Source organism: Zootoca vivipara, chromosome 7 (genome assembly GCF_963506605.1).
Source record: "Zootoca vivipara chromosome 7, rZooViv1.1, whole genome shotgun sequence".
Classification (NCBI taxonomy): domain Eukaryota; kingdom Metazoa; phylum Chordata; class Lepidosauria; order Squamata; family Lacertidae; genus Zootoca; species Zootoca vivipara.
Genome location: NC_083282.1, coordinates 19,708,755 through 19,725,509, shown reverse-complemented (window position 1 = coordinate 19,725,509; position 16,755 = coordinate 19,708,755). Strand labels below are relative to the sequence as shown.

The following is a 16,755-nucleotide window of genomic DNA, read 5'->3' as shown; positions in this document are numbered from 1 at the left end:
GGGTGGGAAGCAGAGTGAACCAGATCAGGATTGGGGGGGGGGCTTAAGACCCTTGTACCAAGATTTAACATTGCTTCCAGACAGTACATGTATTGAGGGGTTTTTTTTGGCATAAAGTTTGTGGACAAGATATATACAGCATCAGCTGTTTATTGAGCAGCCATTCTGATTTGTTTGTGGGGGAGTTTTATCCCATAGTTTCTAGTGCATTTTCCCCATCACTTTCCTAACTGCAAAAGGTCTGGAATTTTTTGAAGGGAGAGGAAGTGGGTTTGTTGTGCAAAAGCGTCACACCCACTTTAATGGCACAGCCTGAATTTGCCAGTATGCAATTTAATCCCACTCACAAAATATGGCAGTCTGGAAGTGCCCTAAGTGTTGTTGGATTGTGCAATGAATGGAAAGCTGTTTTGGGTGTCCAAAATGGTTGCATTTAATTTCTAAAGACGGAACTTAGTGTGCACACATACACACGAAAATAAGGGTAAGTTGAAAGCAAGCTAAAAGGGACATTCAAGAGACAATTGTCTATAGGACAATTGGAGCTTATTTAATACCAGAATACCAGAAGTACAGATTATAACGATGAACACAAATTGGAAAGATACAAACAAGTCCAAGAGAATGCAAGTGTGATTGGTGAGCAAAGTCAAGGAGGTTATAAAAAGCAAGAAGGCTTCCTTTAAAAAGTGGAAGTCTTGGCCAAGTTAGAAAAATAAAAAGGGGCACCAACTCTGGCAAAACAAATGTCGGTTGGTGATAAGGCAAGGAAATTGGAGAGCACCTTGCTAAAAACACTGACACAAGCAACACATTTCTTTAAATATATCAGAAGCAGGAAATCAGCCAGAGAGAGGCGGTTGGTTTCTCTGATGGCAAAGATTCGAAAGGGTTATTGAAAGAGGATAGGAAGATTGCAGAAGAGCACAAAACTTATTTAATGTTAGTTTTCAGCATGGGAGATGTTGGGCAGATACTTGCTCCTGAACCACCTTTTCAGGAAGGGTTTTTGAAGAACTAAGGTTGCGTTCTGCTGCACACTTACTTGGCAATGAACTTCACTGTACACAGTGAGACAGAGGATCACTCACACAAGACTGTGATGGCCAAGAGCTTAGATGGCTTTAAAAGGGGTTTAGCAAATGCATGTAAGTCTTATCGCGACCTTAGGGTGAAAGCTGGGAGATAGCTGGATAGATAGATAAATAAGTAGATAAAATTATCCTTGATAGTTAAATGAAACCTCTGCGTTCATAGACCAGTTGCTATGGGTGAACTGAGGGAGAAGTCATGACATTTATTTGCATCAGCGTTTCCCAAATTTGGGTCTCCGGCTGGTTTTGGGCTACAGTTCCCATCATCCCTGACCACTAGCTAGGGAAAATGGGAGTTTTAGATCAATAACATCTGGAGATCCAAGTTTGGGAAACCCTGATTTACATGTTAAGAAAATATATATTCCACCCTTTCCAATGCATTTTGCATCACACAGGGCAGCTAACAGTGACTGAACCAATCAAAGCATATAATCAGCATATGAGCCGAAACAAACAGATACTGTAAAATGAAGGCAAGTGCAGCAGATAAACGCAACTAAAATTAGGGTTTGTTAAGGCCATGCTACACTGAACAGGAAACTATTAGAAGGAGAAGGTACAAGGAGGGTTCTGATTAGCTTGTCAGTTCACACTTGGTAACCAGGTGTTGCAATTGTGTTTTTAAGGGTTTCGGTCGCTAATGCAGTTTACCTATGTAGGGAAGCTTTTTAATGTGTAATGTTTTATTATGTTTATATATATGTTGGTAGCTGCCCAGAGTGGCTGGGGCAACCCAGTCAGATGGGCAGGGTAGAAATCATAAAATTGTTGTTGTTGTTGTTGTTGTTATTTAAGTGTTCCGCCACCCCACCCTCCAAAGAAAATCAGCACAGAGGTGGTGTTGGGGAGGCAACACAGAAAGCATGGGAAAGCAGTGGGCTGGCAAAATGTGCCATGAACATTTTGCCATGAGCAGTCGCACAGATATTCCAGTTGTCTTCACCAGTTAAAACAGTGAACCAGTGCTTTAGTTGACTAAGCTACCAGTTTGAATAAATTAATGCTTGCAATCCTGTCCTTTTAAAAACTTTGCTAAAAACACACCTCAGGTAGTCCTGGGGAAGAAGGGATTCATTGCTTCTGAGACAGCCAAGGGAAGATAAGGACTCCTTACCGATATGCCGGGTGCGTAGCATAACAGTTGCACATCTTGTGCTGCCGTCTCTGCCTTTATCCATGCACACAGCTTACAGGAATTCCCAGTTCAGGGAACCAAGCTAGGGAAAGGGGAGGCAGGCAAGGAAATGGCCTTTCACCGTACGACATACGCTGCCTGTGATCGAACTTAGTAAACTCTAGGAAAGAGTCCCTTCCTTACAGTCTGTGTCTATCCTCCCCCAGGAGCCATTCTAGCAGTTCTACGTGCCAACTGGTGTGTTCCAGGAACTAAACCTGTGCTTCTCAGAAAGTGTATTTACAAGGAGGGATGACTCCTTGTCTGGCTAGGAGAAGGGATTTTTTTAAAAAAAACAAAACTCCCAGCCAGGGAAACCCCTTTCTCCCAGAAGCTCTTAGTCTTATCAACATTCTGTGTATAGTATGTCATCACTGTGTCCCCCCCCCCCCAAATGAACACTGGCTTAATTAAATAGTCTTAAAAGTGTAAGACTTGTTATTTTGTTGTGGTTTTCTTTCCCAAGTTCTCCTTCACTTGGTGTTTTGACCCACATTTCTCCCCAAATCGTTAATGGTGATTTACAGGGGTGTGGGAAGACAGAACAGAAGGTATTCATGGGCATCCCATGATTTTGGAACAGATCGTGGTATTATAGCTGTAGATGAGACTTCAGGGTCCAACCAGGGGTAGCTACAAAATTCTGTTGAATTGTCTCCCACAAGAGTCAGCAATGGCTATTAACTTGGGTGGTTAAATTCATGGAGGATAAGGCTACCATTGGCTACTAATTCTGATGGCACGCTGGTTGTGCTCAGATCCTGCATCTGTTTGGCCACTGTGGGAGCAGGATGCAGGACTAAATGTGCCCAGCAGCCTCTTTTTAAGTTCCTACATTACGTTCATGTTCAGTTTATGTTGTACTGAGCGTGTGGGAAGTTGGGAACAAACAGTGATGGACAAGAAATGGCTTAGTAGTGCAGGCATGGCCAAAGTCCGTTTCGGGGGCCCAGTCGATTTAATCCGGCCTCCTTGGCGGCATATGTCCCGGGGTAAAATTGTAAAAAAAAGCTCAACAACTTCAATCCTAAAAAAAGCTCAACAGCTTCGGTCAGCCCTCATACATGTTCACTTCATCAAATCTGGCCCTCTTTGAAAAACGTTTGGGCACCCCTGGCTTAGTAAAACAGTTTAAATAGATCAAGTATGTGAGCCTAGACACGTCATAGAGAGGAAGTCAAGTATCTTCCAAATTAAGTAGAGCTATGACATTCTAACTATCTGGTTGTAGATACAAACTCTTGAACCAAAAATATGATTCAGGATGCCGGAGAGTTTTTAAGAAGCAGGCGGGTGGTTTTTATTGTTGCTTTGTATGTGTCCCACTAACCACATATACATTCCCCTTAGGTCTTTGACTTTTCCCTAGCAGAAGATGATGTTGCAATTCTGAATGGAATGCATGATGGGAGACATGTCTCCTGGGATCCAACCCCAGTTGTTTAGATGCCAAGGTTTGGATTGTTGTTGTAAGTTCCATAGTATCTGAAGGGACAATGCTGCTTTTGTAATGTATTCTCATGCAATAATGCAAAAGAAAATGAAATATTGCCTTGATAATTAGCGGTACAACCTATTTGGGTGTGGTAATATGTACGGTAACTTAATACAGAGAAGGTAGAATTTACAGTTTTCTCCCCCAAGCCCTTTGGCATCATCACTCTTCAGCCTTCCCAACAAGTTTGATGCTTTTTTTTTTCTGCTCCAGCAAAGCCCTGCCATTTTGTATCTAGCATTATTATTATTTTAAATACTGTAATAATAATGGGTGGTATTCAACTAAGTTTGAGTATAGACTTTACATTCATGGGCCTAATTTAGTCATGTTCTTGGTTGTCACGGGCCTATTCCGAGTAAAACTTGACGCAAAAAGCCCCTCCACTATTTCCTATGAAACAGCCCTCTGGCATGAAGCATTCCTTAGATCGCTCTCATCCTTTCCATGCATGCCAGCACAGGATGTGCTCCAGAACTCCAGTAAGAAGCGCCCCATTCCTTCTGACTGGAAGTTATCCTTGGCCCCAGTGGGGACTAAAATTTCAACATTTGCAAGCATCTACAGTGAAACAGCCTCAGATCCGTAGATTCTGCAAAAAGTGAAGGACAGCTGCTATTTTGAATTCTCTAGTTCATTCTGCTTGGTTCTTCTGTACTCAAGCAACCCCAGAAAATTGTGCCTGTCTTGCCAAGGCCATCCAACATCTTATGGTAATAATAAGTGCCATAGAGCTAGTTTCTGCTCTTTGGTCATCTTTGTTTCCCCCCAAAGTCAAGAGACACCAGAGCAAATTTTTATGCAAATAGGTGTGAACGAGTTCTAAAGAAAAATACCTTCAGTATAGAGAATCTGTAATACATCTAGATGAGCCTGATCTGGGGAGATTTTCTAGCTTCGATAGAGGCCTACCTGCATTCTCACTTCCTGAGGGTCAGCTATGGGAATGAAGAATACCACCATGGGGTCCTGCTATTTTTTCCTCCAGGGTCTTCATGAAGATTCTGGTAGCCATGATAACCGATTTCCAGATAGTAGAGAACAATGTTCAGCACCCCAACCTCAACTCAAGGTCTTCAGGATGTGATGCTCATGCGTCAGGGGATGCAGAAACAAAGATTAAGGGATAGGAAGTAGGTATCACCTTCTTTACCTGATGCCCCCAAGGCCCCAATGGTAAATCTGATCAATCGGTTCTATTAGGAGACTATTAGGAGACTGGGTTAACTGCTGGTAGTGCCAGATCTACTTCAACAGGACTCTTTTCTTCATCCTCAGCCACAGCTATTTCTCTTGAGTGTATGGAGGTTGATAGGCAGATCTTGATAGCCATTAAATGCCCCTCAGGGTGAACTTCATTGATTTAGCCGCTCGTAAATCTTCCACTGCTCCTACTTACAACAGCATTTGGAAAGCCTTCAAGGGCGTACCCACCACGGGGCAAGTTAGGGCAGCTGCCCTACTCTAGAAGCAGGGCTGGTGGGCAGAGGCGGAGCACAGCCCGGCGGAGCGCGAGTTCGCCATTCCCGCCACACCCTCCCTCCAGCTCCCCGGCGCGCCCTCAGGCAAGGCCAAGCGCGGCGGGGAACCAGGGAGCGCGGCGCGGTGGGCGGGAACGCCGAACTCGCGCTCCACTGGGCTGGGCTCCGCCTCCGCCCACCAGCCCTGCTTCTAGGGAGGGGCACAGCCCGGCGGAGCGCGAGTTCGCCGTTCCCGCCCACTTTGTGGCCCCTCCCCTTCCGTGCCTTGGCCCCTCCCCTTGCCCCCCCTACTTTTGATCCTGGGTACGCCCATGAAAGCCTTTAGATGTTTTGATTCTTGGGTTTGTTGCAGTTTCACTAAGAGTTAATTTAGTTTTCATCTAGGTTGGATTTCGGGGTAAACGTGATGTTATACACTTCACGCTGGAACCTAGTATTAAAACTTGCATTAAAGTCTGTGTAGTGTATGTTTTAGACAGAGCCTCTGCCCATTGAATTATCAGCCTGGCATTAGGTATGCAGTCACGCTGGTCTGATATTTTCGGAGTTCCTGTGTCTAGAAGTGTATGGAAAGTCTGACTGTGATTTATATTGTTTTAGGACTTCCTGGAGCAGTTTTCCCACTGCTGTGCTGTTTTAGCCGTATCACAAAACAAAAGTTCCTTGCTTTTTTATCACCCCAGCTTGTAGTGAGCTGGTATTGTTGTTTGTCCCTGAAGTTTTGTTGCTAACACTTTGAGCGGAGACAACGTTTCTCCCCTTGATTACAACTCCTGAGGGAGATTCTGAAAACATTTTGAAGGGATGCCTTAAGGGTCCACGCCCTAAATTACATTTGATCATGTTTTTAAGAGACACTTTTCCGACGGGTTCCCTTGGTCCACCTCTCACTTGCAGTAAAGTTTGGGCTTTTTCACATGCTACATGACTGCAAACTAAGGTTTGACTCGGGAGTGTGTACTTAAGAGCAGATCACGTTGATGAGTGATATGCTAAAATTACTTGCAAACATGCATGCATTACAGATTTTCAGAAGTTTAATTTGTGAAGAGGTTTATTATTATTATTATTACTATTACTATTAAGGCCTGGAAACGATGCCTTATGAGGAACGGCTTAGGGAGCTGGGTATGTTTAGCCTGGAGAAGAGAAGGTTAAGGGGTGATAATGATAGCCATGTTCAAATATATAAAAGGATGTCATATAGAGGAGGGAGAAAGGTTGTTTTCTGCTGCTCCAGAGAAGCGGACACGGAGCAATGGATTCAAACTACAAGAAAGAAGATTCCACCTAAACATTAGGAAGAACTTCCTGACAGTAAGAGCTGTTCGGCAGTGGAATTTGCTACCAAGGAGTGTAGTGGAGTCTCCTTCTTTGGAGGTCTTTAAGCAGAGGCTTGACAGGCATATGTCAATAATGTTTTGATGGTGTTTCCTGCTTGGCAGGGGTTGGACTGGATGGCCCTTGTGGTCTCTTCCAACTCTACGATTCTATGATTCTACTATTTTGTTGGCAAGCAGGAGCTACTTAAATTCTTTGCTGTTGTGTTTTCTATGACAACCCTGATGCTTCCTGCAATAAACAAACACAGTGTGCAGGACAGATCCCTAAATGGCTGGTGTGAACCGTGAGACTCTGACCACATCTCTCCAGTATATTCACCAGGGCATATATGCATGCCCTTCATACTTAGACGTAGGTGGCGCTGTGATCTAAACCACTCAGCCTCTTGGGCTTGCTGATTGGAAGGTTGATGGTTTGAATCCACGCGACGGGGTGAGCTCCCATTGCTCTGTCCCAGCTCCTGCCAACCTAGCAGTTCGAAAGCATGTCAGTGCAAGTAGATAAATAGGTACCGCTGCTGCGGGAAGGTAAACGGCGTTTCCGTGTGCTCTGGTTTCTGTCACGGTGTCCTGTTTCGGTTTAGTCATGGCGGCAACGTGACCCGGAAAGCTGTCTGTGGACAAAGGCCGGCTCCCTCGGCCTGAAAGCGAGATGAGCGCCGCAACCCCATAGTCGGCTTTGACTGGACTTAACCGCCCAGAGGTCCTTTACCTTTTACCTTTATAATTCTTAGATGCTTATCTGCCCCTAAAATCTTGTTCTTGTGGTGGAGGAGGAGATGGCCATGCGCTCCCCCAATTCCTTATTGCATAATACAGGTTGCAGGTGCTCCACATGGATGTCTGTGCATGACAGCATGAAGGGTGGAAAGTTCCCGATGTTGGGCACTCTGCCTCCTCCTCCTCTTTCTTAAGGGAGAAGATGCACCTGATTCTCTCTCTCTGTGTGTGTGTGCTGCACATTACATTTGTGTGCCTTAAGCAAGATGTGCAAATATGGCCACACATCCATCACAGAATTGGGGTCTTTAAGCCAGGGTAAGCCTCTTAAATGGGCATTTGTATTTCCTGTAGGAATCACCAGTGCAGCTACAGCAAAAGTGCGGAAGCTTCTCTAAGCTACATCGGAGTATTTCTGCATTATTATTATTTTTGCAGGGCAAGCTTGAGTTGGCTGGAGATTAGATCCAGCTAACCATGCGACCTTGTGTTCTAACCTTAAAAAGCTGGTTTGTTGACAGTGGGGAGGGTGTAATGGCAGGTGCAACCAGCGCATGGAAATTGTGTGAAAGCACACTTCCTTTCAAAGAACAGTTACTGAAAGTAACAGTTATGTTCTGTGATTTCTCCCCCACCCCAAAGCTTTTCACCACCATTGCTGCTCCTGACAGCTATTTGTTTGACTTCCTTACAGTGCAGAGGAAGGGCAACTCTTGAGTAAAGCTACCTAAAAGCAAGGAAAAATGAGGCCCAGGCTTCTCTAGTGCAACTGACAGCTCGATCGGTTGTGTGCATTTAGAATGTGCCACAAGAGCTTGAGTGTGAAGGTTTAAGCATGGGGAAACCCGTATCTGGTGTTAAGCCCTCGTTCCCTGGGCGGTTAGCTGTGCAAAGTGCTTCCTTCTCAGTTCTTAAGCAGCACATGGCAGGTTAAAGAGAGAGCATACGAACCTGGGACATTAGTGCAAAATGGCACTGCCCATTAGCAAAAGTAAGGATGGTGCTTCTGCTGCAGCTGTACAAGTTAGCACCGCAGGTTAAGCAAATCCCTAGAAATAGGGATGAGGATCCCTGAGGATCTGAAGACTTGCTATACCACAATGTGCAAAGCACAGCACAGGCGCAGATCCCAACTTGGCCCACAGCACCTTCCTTACAGATACTATGTTACAGGTAGGTAGCTGTGTTGGTCTGCCGTAGTTGAAACAAAATGAAAAAAATTCCTTCCAGTAGGACTTTAGAGACCAACTTAGTTTGTTATTGGTATGAGCTTTCGTGTGCATGCACACTTCTTGTGTGTTACAGTCAAGAAAGCCTCCTCCCAGCATCACAGGAATGGAATACTATTTTCTTGTATAAACTGGGAGTCTTCCTGTGTTCTGCTTGCTGTAGCTTTCCATCAACTTGTAGAGAATTTTTATCGAGCTTTCTGGCATGCTGCTGAATTTAGAAAACAAGGAAAAGGTTGCTCTCAGTTCTTTTGACCAGGAAATACTTTGGGCTATGAAGTTTCATATTGCTTGATCAACAGTTTTGAAAAGAAGTAAATTTTTGCCTTCAGAGATGGTTTTGGCACGTTTTCATAGAGCTGGGGTGAAAGAAGAAGCTTTTATCAGCATATCTCAAGACCTGGCTTTTCTAATGGTATTATTTATAAATGACATTTACACCCCACCTACCCTCACAGCAAGGTAAAGGGGGTATGAAAGGTTCTCCCTCTCTTCTGCTTTATCCTCAAAACAAGACTGTAAGGCATATTAGACTGAGAGACAGTGATGGGCGCAAGGTCAGTCTGCAAACTTCTCTATTTCAGTTTGCCACCTGGAAAATAAATTAATACTGACACAACCTCACAGGGCAGGTGCTGGCTAAAGTTGCCAACTCTCTCTCTCCCCCCCTCCATTTCTGCCACACTGGACCCATTCTTGGGCTAGACACCCACTCACAAATCAGGTTAAATCTTTTCCAGGTATGCTCAATGTACTGAAACATTTTACCTGCTGAACTTCTGCTGTTAAATGTACGGGAGCAAAAAGAAAAGAAAAAGGAAAGAGAAATTGGCAACCTTAGAACTATATAAGGTTCCAAGTGATTCACATTCCTTAAAGCACGATCGCAGCCTACCAGATGTTTTCCAAAGTTCCTAGCCCACGAAAATGTTCACAAGAGCGTACCCAGGATCAAAACTAGGGGGGGGCACTTCAGCCACGCCACCCACCCCCAGCCACCCGATTGGATGGCTGGCGATGACGTGGCTGGGATCCCCCCAGGAGGCGTGGTCAACATCCACACACCCCAGAGGAGAGGGGACTGGAGCCATTGCCGCTGCTTCGCCCGCTCCTTTTACCGGCAGTGGTGACTAAAACAAGGTGACTAAAACGAGGCAGCAGCAGCTGCCTCCATCGAGGGAAACCTGGATCTGGACCTGGGCTAACTTCAGCCCACACTCCTTCAAGTCACAGCGAGCACAGCACAGAAAGTGCTGCCCCACAATGCTCTGCGGCACTTCATTCGCTGCCGCTAATGCCGTTTTGCTTCAGTCGAGCAGGCCGAGGCAGAGCACAGCTGGCAGCTTCCCTGCCTGTCGTGCTGTGCTCTCCCTTTTATGCTTCTGGGGGGCAGCTGCCCCCCTGCCCTGCACTGGGTACGCCCATGCAAGAGCGTGATTGTGTGTGCCTACTTATGTTAGTCATTTGTGGCTTAGTAATGGTCTGTTGTGGGAGGGCATAGCCAGCTTTCCCATCTTAGAGAACACTCCTGTGTGATTTACCTGCAAACAGTTGATCATGCTAATGGATCTTTGTAAGCTGGGCCTATATAAATGATCATCCTAAATAAGACTAATAAATAGCAGCAGCAATAAAGCAGCTTGACTATTTATTGACTGATTTATCTATGTCTTGAGTGACCTGAAAGTGGTGGTTCAAAAAGAAAGGGGAAGAGCGAGCTTCTCAGCTATGTTAGGAGTGTCAAATGGTGCCACTGTTCAAATTTCAATACCACTCGTGCATGTCCTTTTTGTGTTAGAAACAGAAACATTCGGCCAAGAGAAAATGTTTCGAAAGACAATTTGGGGTATGTAAAGCACAAATGGTGCCCCACCTCATGTTTCCTCTTAATACAATACCCAAGAGGGTATCCCTCAGTGCCAAAGATAATTAAGAAACGCACCGTACCCATTTAAAACAAATACAGCATTCCTAATTTCCTTCTTTGGGCACTTGGTAACTTTCCTCTGTTACTTCCCCATGCATCTGTCAACTGTTTGCTGATTTTCATCATGAAGCAGATTAATTCTGTGCATGCCTACTTGCAAGCAAGTCCCATTAGACTAAACTTGAGTGTTGCAGCCTAGAAATGTTAATATCAGTAAAACAAATGGGGCTGACTTTTGAATCATAAGTTCATGGGATGGGCCCCCAAAGTTCTTTTCACAAACGCAAGTGGTGCTATTGAAGTTTTCCACTTAAATAGAATTAAAGAAGTGCTTTTGATAGGACCATACATTTCAATTTAAAAATGGCTTTTGTAGTCGTTATTTATTCTGTGATCAATATTCAAGAGTGATGCACTTTAAACAGTATTTTTAAAGCTTCTTTTAATGTTCCAAGGAGGCAGCAAGATGGGAAAGCTTCTCATTGTGCGTTTGGGTCTTGCCCAGTGGATAGAAATGTACGTTTCCCCACAGGTTTCCATTATCCCAATGTGCATCCTTCCACGGGAGATGCATTTATGTATCTCCTTTGAGTCAAGATCCAGAAACACACACTCATGCTTCTTTCACTCTTTATCTGTAACATCCCGGGTCAGAACATATTTCGGGATGTTTGGTGTAATATAGGTGCTGTTCTGCATCTGTTAGATATTTGCCTGGCCCTCCCTCCAAAGGAGACCAGGGCGGCGTGCATACAATCCAGCCTTACAACAGAACAAACTACTACAAACACTCTCGCAAAAACGGCAGTAAAACAACAGAACCTCCCAGCTAGCAGAAATGATAAAGACATCCGTCCCAATTGCCCTTTCCCAAACAGGCTTGAAGAGACAAGTGTGTGCTTCAACTGGTGGAAGGCAGGGAGGGAGAAAACCAATGAGACGGACAGCCACAGATCAATGGGGAGGGATTTCCATAACTAAGGGGCCGCTACAGAGAAGACCTTAGCCTGTGTCCCTGCCAATCAGGCTGCACTTATTGGCAGGATCACAAGCAGAGCCTCCCCTGCAGATTTTAAATGCAGAGTTGGCTGATATTCCCATCTTCTCTGACCACTTGCTATGCTGGCTGGGGCTGATGGGAGTTGGAGTCCAACCCACCATGTGGTTGGGCACTGGGCTGTCACTGTCTGTGGTGGCAGAATTAGGCGCATTTTTTGAAAGAAGGAAGGGTGGGAGGGAGTTGCTGCCACCAACTCTGGATTTCAGGGAACCATTTGTGCTACACACTTTCATTGCAAGTTCAAGTCAGAAATTTCCCCATGAGAACTTTCAGCTCAGATTTATTTTTCCCCACTGAATGCAAGTTACGGTGGGGCACCCCCTGAATAAATAAATTACTTTTGGGAGCCAGCCTAGCATGACTTTATGATACTAAGTTTGCCACTCTAGATAGGTTAGGTTTTGCTCATCTGGAAACTGTAGGCAATCCACTGCACTCGATCACAACTTTTACTTAGGGCAGGAGTGAAATGGAGTTATTTCTGCAGATAAGCAAAAATTAGCTTTCAGGGGAAATCCCACTTAGCTTGGGTCCTCACACCTGGGCAGAAGTCCTGATTAATCTGAACAATTTAAAGCCACAACAGAGCATCTTTTGCTAGACCGCTCTGATGATCAGTGGGGGAATGGAAATGGCTGTGAAATAATAAAGAAAAGAGGAAAGATCAACAAGAAAAATGTCAAAGGGAAGGGTGAGGCTGATGGCTGCCCAGCTACAGAGTTTCCTGTCTGATTTTTCTGAGGGTAGACTGTTGTTTAATCTCCACTTTTTGTTCAGTCTTTTTTCTTCAATGCAGCTTGCTTATTATATGACTGAAAAGCAGTTGAGAAATGCCGATGGTGGTTGTAAAATGCACACATAAGGCATTTCTGACCAAGCTGTACATTTGATTGCAGAGAACTGAAGATGTTACGGCTCCTTTCCTTGCCCACAATTTAAGCTAGAAGATAATTATGTCACCGCTCTATAGGCAGTAAGCAGGCTGCAGAAATTATAAGTTCAGAAGCCTCAGAGTCAAAATATATGTACTATGGGCCTGATATACTGTAGTAAACACCAGCCTGTTTCCCTTTAAAGTGGTACAACTGGGTGACGTGAGCTCTGCCTTTTCAAAGCTCTGCTCTTGGATGAAAGTTCCCTTGCCGAAGTAAACAAGGCTTGCGAGTTGTCAGATCTCTTCTGTATGTTTGATATTGGTGGAGTAAAAGATGCTTCTTTTAAATGCCCCGCGAGAGTTAAACAGTTTACTCTTTATGACTCCAACAAAGACTTCCAATTTGGGAAGCCAATGTCTGATTACTGAGCACACTTCTCAGGCTTCTATGAAATTCTGCACCTGTGTAAGAGAATGAATTTGCTGGCATAAGTTTGCCATGAGATCCTCTTAAATTTCCCTTGAAAGCTTGCTTTAGCCATCTCTATATGACTGCAGTTTCTCTACTTTCTTCACGACATAATACCCAAAGTTGGCATTCATTGTACATCAAAGTATACTACATACCACTCCCATTGTTCCCAATCTGTTTCCTACTTCCCAAAGTTCCAGTAACCTCTCAGTGGAAAATATATAAAGGATGGTATTCATGGCATTTGTTCTGTCAGCACAAGCACTTCTGATTTTACCCAGAGAACTAATCCATTTTAGTTCTCCTCCCCCTGCGCCAAACAAAAGAAAAGCACAGGCATCTTTAAAGGTGCCGATCATGAAAGCTCCCAGACCTGCTTGTCTGCAGTTTGGCAGGTTTCTCTCATGTCTGCAGTTTTCAGACCAATTGCCCACAAAACACATTGGGAGATTAAGTGATTCCTATTTTACCTACCCCAAACCTGTGACAGCTGCCCTTGCAGGAAAACTACTGCAGATTTTACTCCTGAGATTTTACAGGATTCATACCTCCAAAAGGGTGGTCTTGTCTACAAATTTCATCCAGTTCTACCCCAAAATAAAGTTTTAATATGTTTCCTTAATAAAAAATAAAACCTTAAAGGTTTCCAGCAGTGGACCAATTTGTAGTTTAACAGGCTTTGTCTACTCTGGAGAAGCTAATATACCTGCAAATTTCATCCATTTCTGTGGTACATTATATAATATAAATCACAAGATGCTGTGTGTTATGTTTCTCTTGAGGTAGGGCATGTTGATTCTATGATCAAAAAGGCGGCTCAGTCACAAAGAACTTGGGAGATATCAAAGAAGCTCACGTTTGGACAATAATGCAATTCTAAGTTGAGGGAATTCTACTATAAACTTCACCCCTATTTTCATTCTACAGCTGAAGGATCATTTTATCTGCTTCTGCCGTGCATGCTTTTCCCATGATGGAGCAGCTCTCTGGGATTTTTCTTTTACTATTTCCCGGATGTTGCTTTGCAGAGTTGATAGTTTCTTAACTTATTAAGGTTATTTTTCAGTTGATTCAACTGAATATTTGCAGGGTGTTGGACTCGATGACCCTTGTGGTCCCTTCCAACTCTACAATTCTGTGATTTTGTTTGTGAAGCCCTGCTTTCCATCCTTTGGATCAGTGACCACGTCTATCCAACTGGAGACAAATTTCACCCATGCATGCCTGAATCCTTCTTTCTAAGGACTGATATTTGTATTGCTATCTAAGCATATTACTCTGGCACCAGCTACTATGTTAGCTTTGGGGGTGTGGGTGCTGCCAAAAACTACTGCAAGCTAACATATGAATTGAGTTCTAGTCAGCTATTTGGGTGGAATTGCATATGCTTAAGAAGTTCCGTGAGAAAAAAACCTTAGCTCTTCTGCAGTGTCCAGTGTTGACGGTGATGCAAACTTAAGGGAACAGTTTGTGCACTGATCGGTCTGAGGTTGACACATACTGCATTCATTGTTCCTGCTTCTGGAGAGAGAATTCCTCAGGTTCTCACTCCCAGTGAATGAAATCATAATGAGACTTTTGAAGAGGCGTAAGTGTTGGAGAGCACTTAGGAATTCACCCAGGCACCTTAGGAGCACGGTTGCATCTGTTGGGTTTAGAGAAGGCAATAACTCCACCTGACAGTATTCCTTTGCAAAAGGCAAGCATCAACTTGCGCTGGTCTAAGTAAAAAAAAAAGGGGGGGGAATTGGGAATGGTTTCAAATTTGTTTTCAAATAATGACCTTCACAATCTGAAACATGATTAAACTCTGACAGTGCCTATGCTAAAATGAAATTGACTATTAAAGTTAGCAATATTTATGTATGTATGTATGTATCTGTGTATGTATGTTGGGTCATTTGGCCTATAGGCATTCAAGGTTACTACAAACAAGCTGGATACAGACTATTGTTTTTAAGTGAATTGGAAGTGATTTGAGAAGTGTTTTGCTAATCCCATGTCATTTCCACACAGTTATTCCAGCCAACTTTTTTCTCGGTCAGATTTGTTTTGCTGGTTTTTGAAACCATGCAGATCCTGTTAGCCTAAGCAGCAGTAGATTGTACAAAACAGGACTTCTTTTTTCTTCTTCTTCTTTGGTGATCACTCGTAGCCAAGTAAGATTGTCTTCCATGAACACGGCCTTAACAGGGAGTCTATAAGTGACTGTAGAGGCCAATTCTTGATCCACATGTCCGTCCACAGTGGGGACATACGGTAGGTGTTCAGGAAGGCTTTTAATGTTTAATAGATTATTGTGTTTTATTTTTCTGTTGGAAGCCGCCCAGAGTGGCTGGGGAAACCCAGCCAGATGGGCGGGGTATAAATAATAAATTATTATTATTATAGGTTTCCAGGCGGGAGTTGATCATGGTGAGGGTTTGCCAAGCGTGCCTTCCTCTTAGCATGCTTCTCCTGAGTTCAAGTGTCTTGAAAACCCACGGCACCTTTGGTAAAGGCTGTTCTCCAATTGGAGCACTTGCAGGCCAGTGTTTCCCAATTGTCAGTGTTTATACTACATTTTTTAGATTTGCCTTGAGAGAGTCTCTAAACCTCTTTTGTTGACCACCAGCATTACACTTTCCATTCTTAAGTTGGGAATAGAGTAGTTGCTTTGGAAAATGATAATTAGGCATGCGAACAACATGACCAGTCCAACGAAGTTGATGTTGAAGAATCATTGCTTTGACACTGGTGATCTTTGCTTCTTCCATTACACTGGCATTAGTTTGCCTGTCTTCCCAAATGATGCCGAAATCCAGCATTGCCTGAGCTTTGTGAGTGCAGCATTCTCCCAATTGAAGTGCAGAGTGTTTGAGGACCAGGCCATTTGCAGGGAAACAGGACTAAGGCTGAGTTTGCTATGGTTGCATTAGCAGTATACCAAGAGTATTATAACTTTACAGGCTAACATTTGACATCCTCTTCTTCTTCTTTTCAGGTCTTTGACTTTAGTCTGAAAAAAGAAGATATGGAATTTTTAAACTCTATGAATATTGACAGAAAACTGATTCACCTTACCTACCCATTATGGAAAGGATAATCTTAAAACATTGCAATGGCTCAAACCATGAAGATATCAAAACTACACAAATCCGTTTTGCTATAAATGTATTTTAGATAACCCAATATTCCCATCTTCCTACCTCACTAAAATACCTTTTGGGAAATCATGAGTCATTCTTCATCCCAACTAAATCTAAGTAAAATGATATTACAGAAGACAGCAGCAGCCTTGTGATTCTTGCCACGTGCCAGGCAAACGGGGTTTGCCATTGGATGCTAGTGGAAATGAACTGGTCTGGTTAATTTAATGAAATGCCCACATACACATAATTGCATGAAAGCAACTAAATCAGTTTAGAACCAGATGCTCCTATTAGATCATCACAGTCTCATTTTACTGGCAATAAAGATCTTTAAACAAGTAGTAGTCCTTGCTTGATGAAAGCTCTTTTAATTCATACTTCTTATAAGCAACAAATCCTTCACTTAGTTAAGGTGCAGACAAGGAGGCAGCATGTAGATAAGCCTCACTCTGCCTGCAGTGGCTATAGACCAGTGGTTCCCAAAGGGGTGGGGGTGGGATTACTGGAAGAGTACATGTCTTAACTTTTTACTTTTCTAGTATGGTTTGACCAGAAGTATCTTACTCTGTTGTCCTTTCCTCCCAAGAGAATAACATTCACTGAAGTCACGTTTACTGAGGACATCCAAGGTACTAGAGGTTCTGCTTGGTTCTACTTCCTGTAGTGCAGTCATGCTCTCTATGGTTGACTGGTGATGGGCATATTAACCCATCTTTGGTTCTTTCTTCAGAACAGAGGTGGAGCTAGCTGCT

General features: G+C 43.7%; 1 protein-coding gene across 3 annotated transcripts in view; it reads left to right on the top strand.

Annotated features, from left to right (window-relative positions):
• The window catches only part of LOC118089425 (glyoxal reductase), a 62,790-nt gene extending 46,451 nt beyond the window's left edge, over positions 1-16,339 (top strand). The window contains exons 7-8 of one of the 3 annotated variants that reach the window (XM_035124074.2): positions 3,622-3,725; positions 15,856-16,339. In XM_035124074.2, the coding sequence (XP_034979965.2) occupies positions 3,622-3,717 (96 nt within the window). In that variant the 3' untranslated portion in view covers positions 3,718-3,725; positions 15,856-16,339. Of the gene's footprint in view, positions 1-3,621; positions 3,741-15,855 lie in introns of all 3 variants that reach the window. The other 2 variants (XM_035124073.2, XM_035124072.2) reach the window with 2 other exon arrangements.
• Positions 16,340-16,755: the final 416 nt, after the last annotated feature.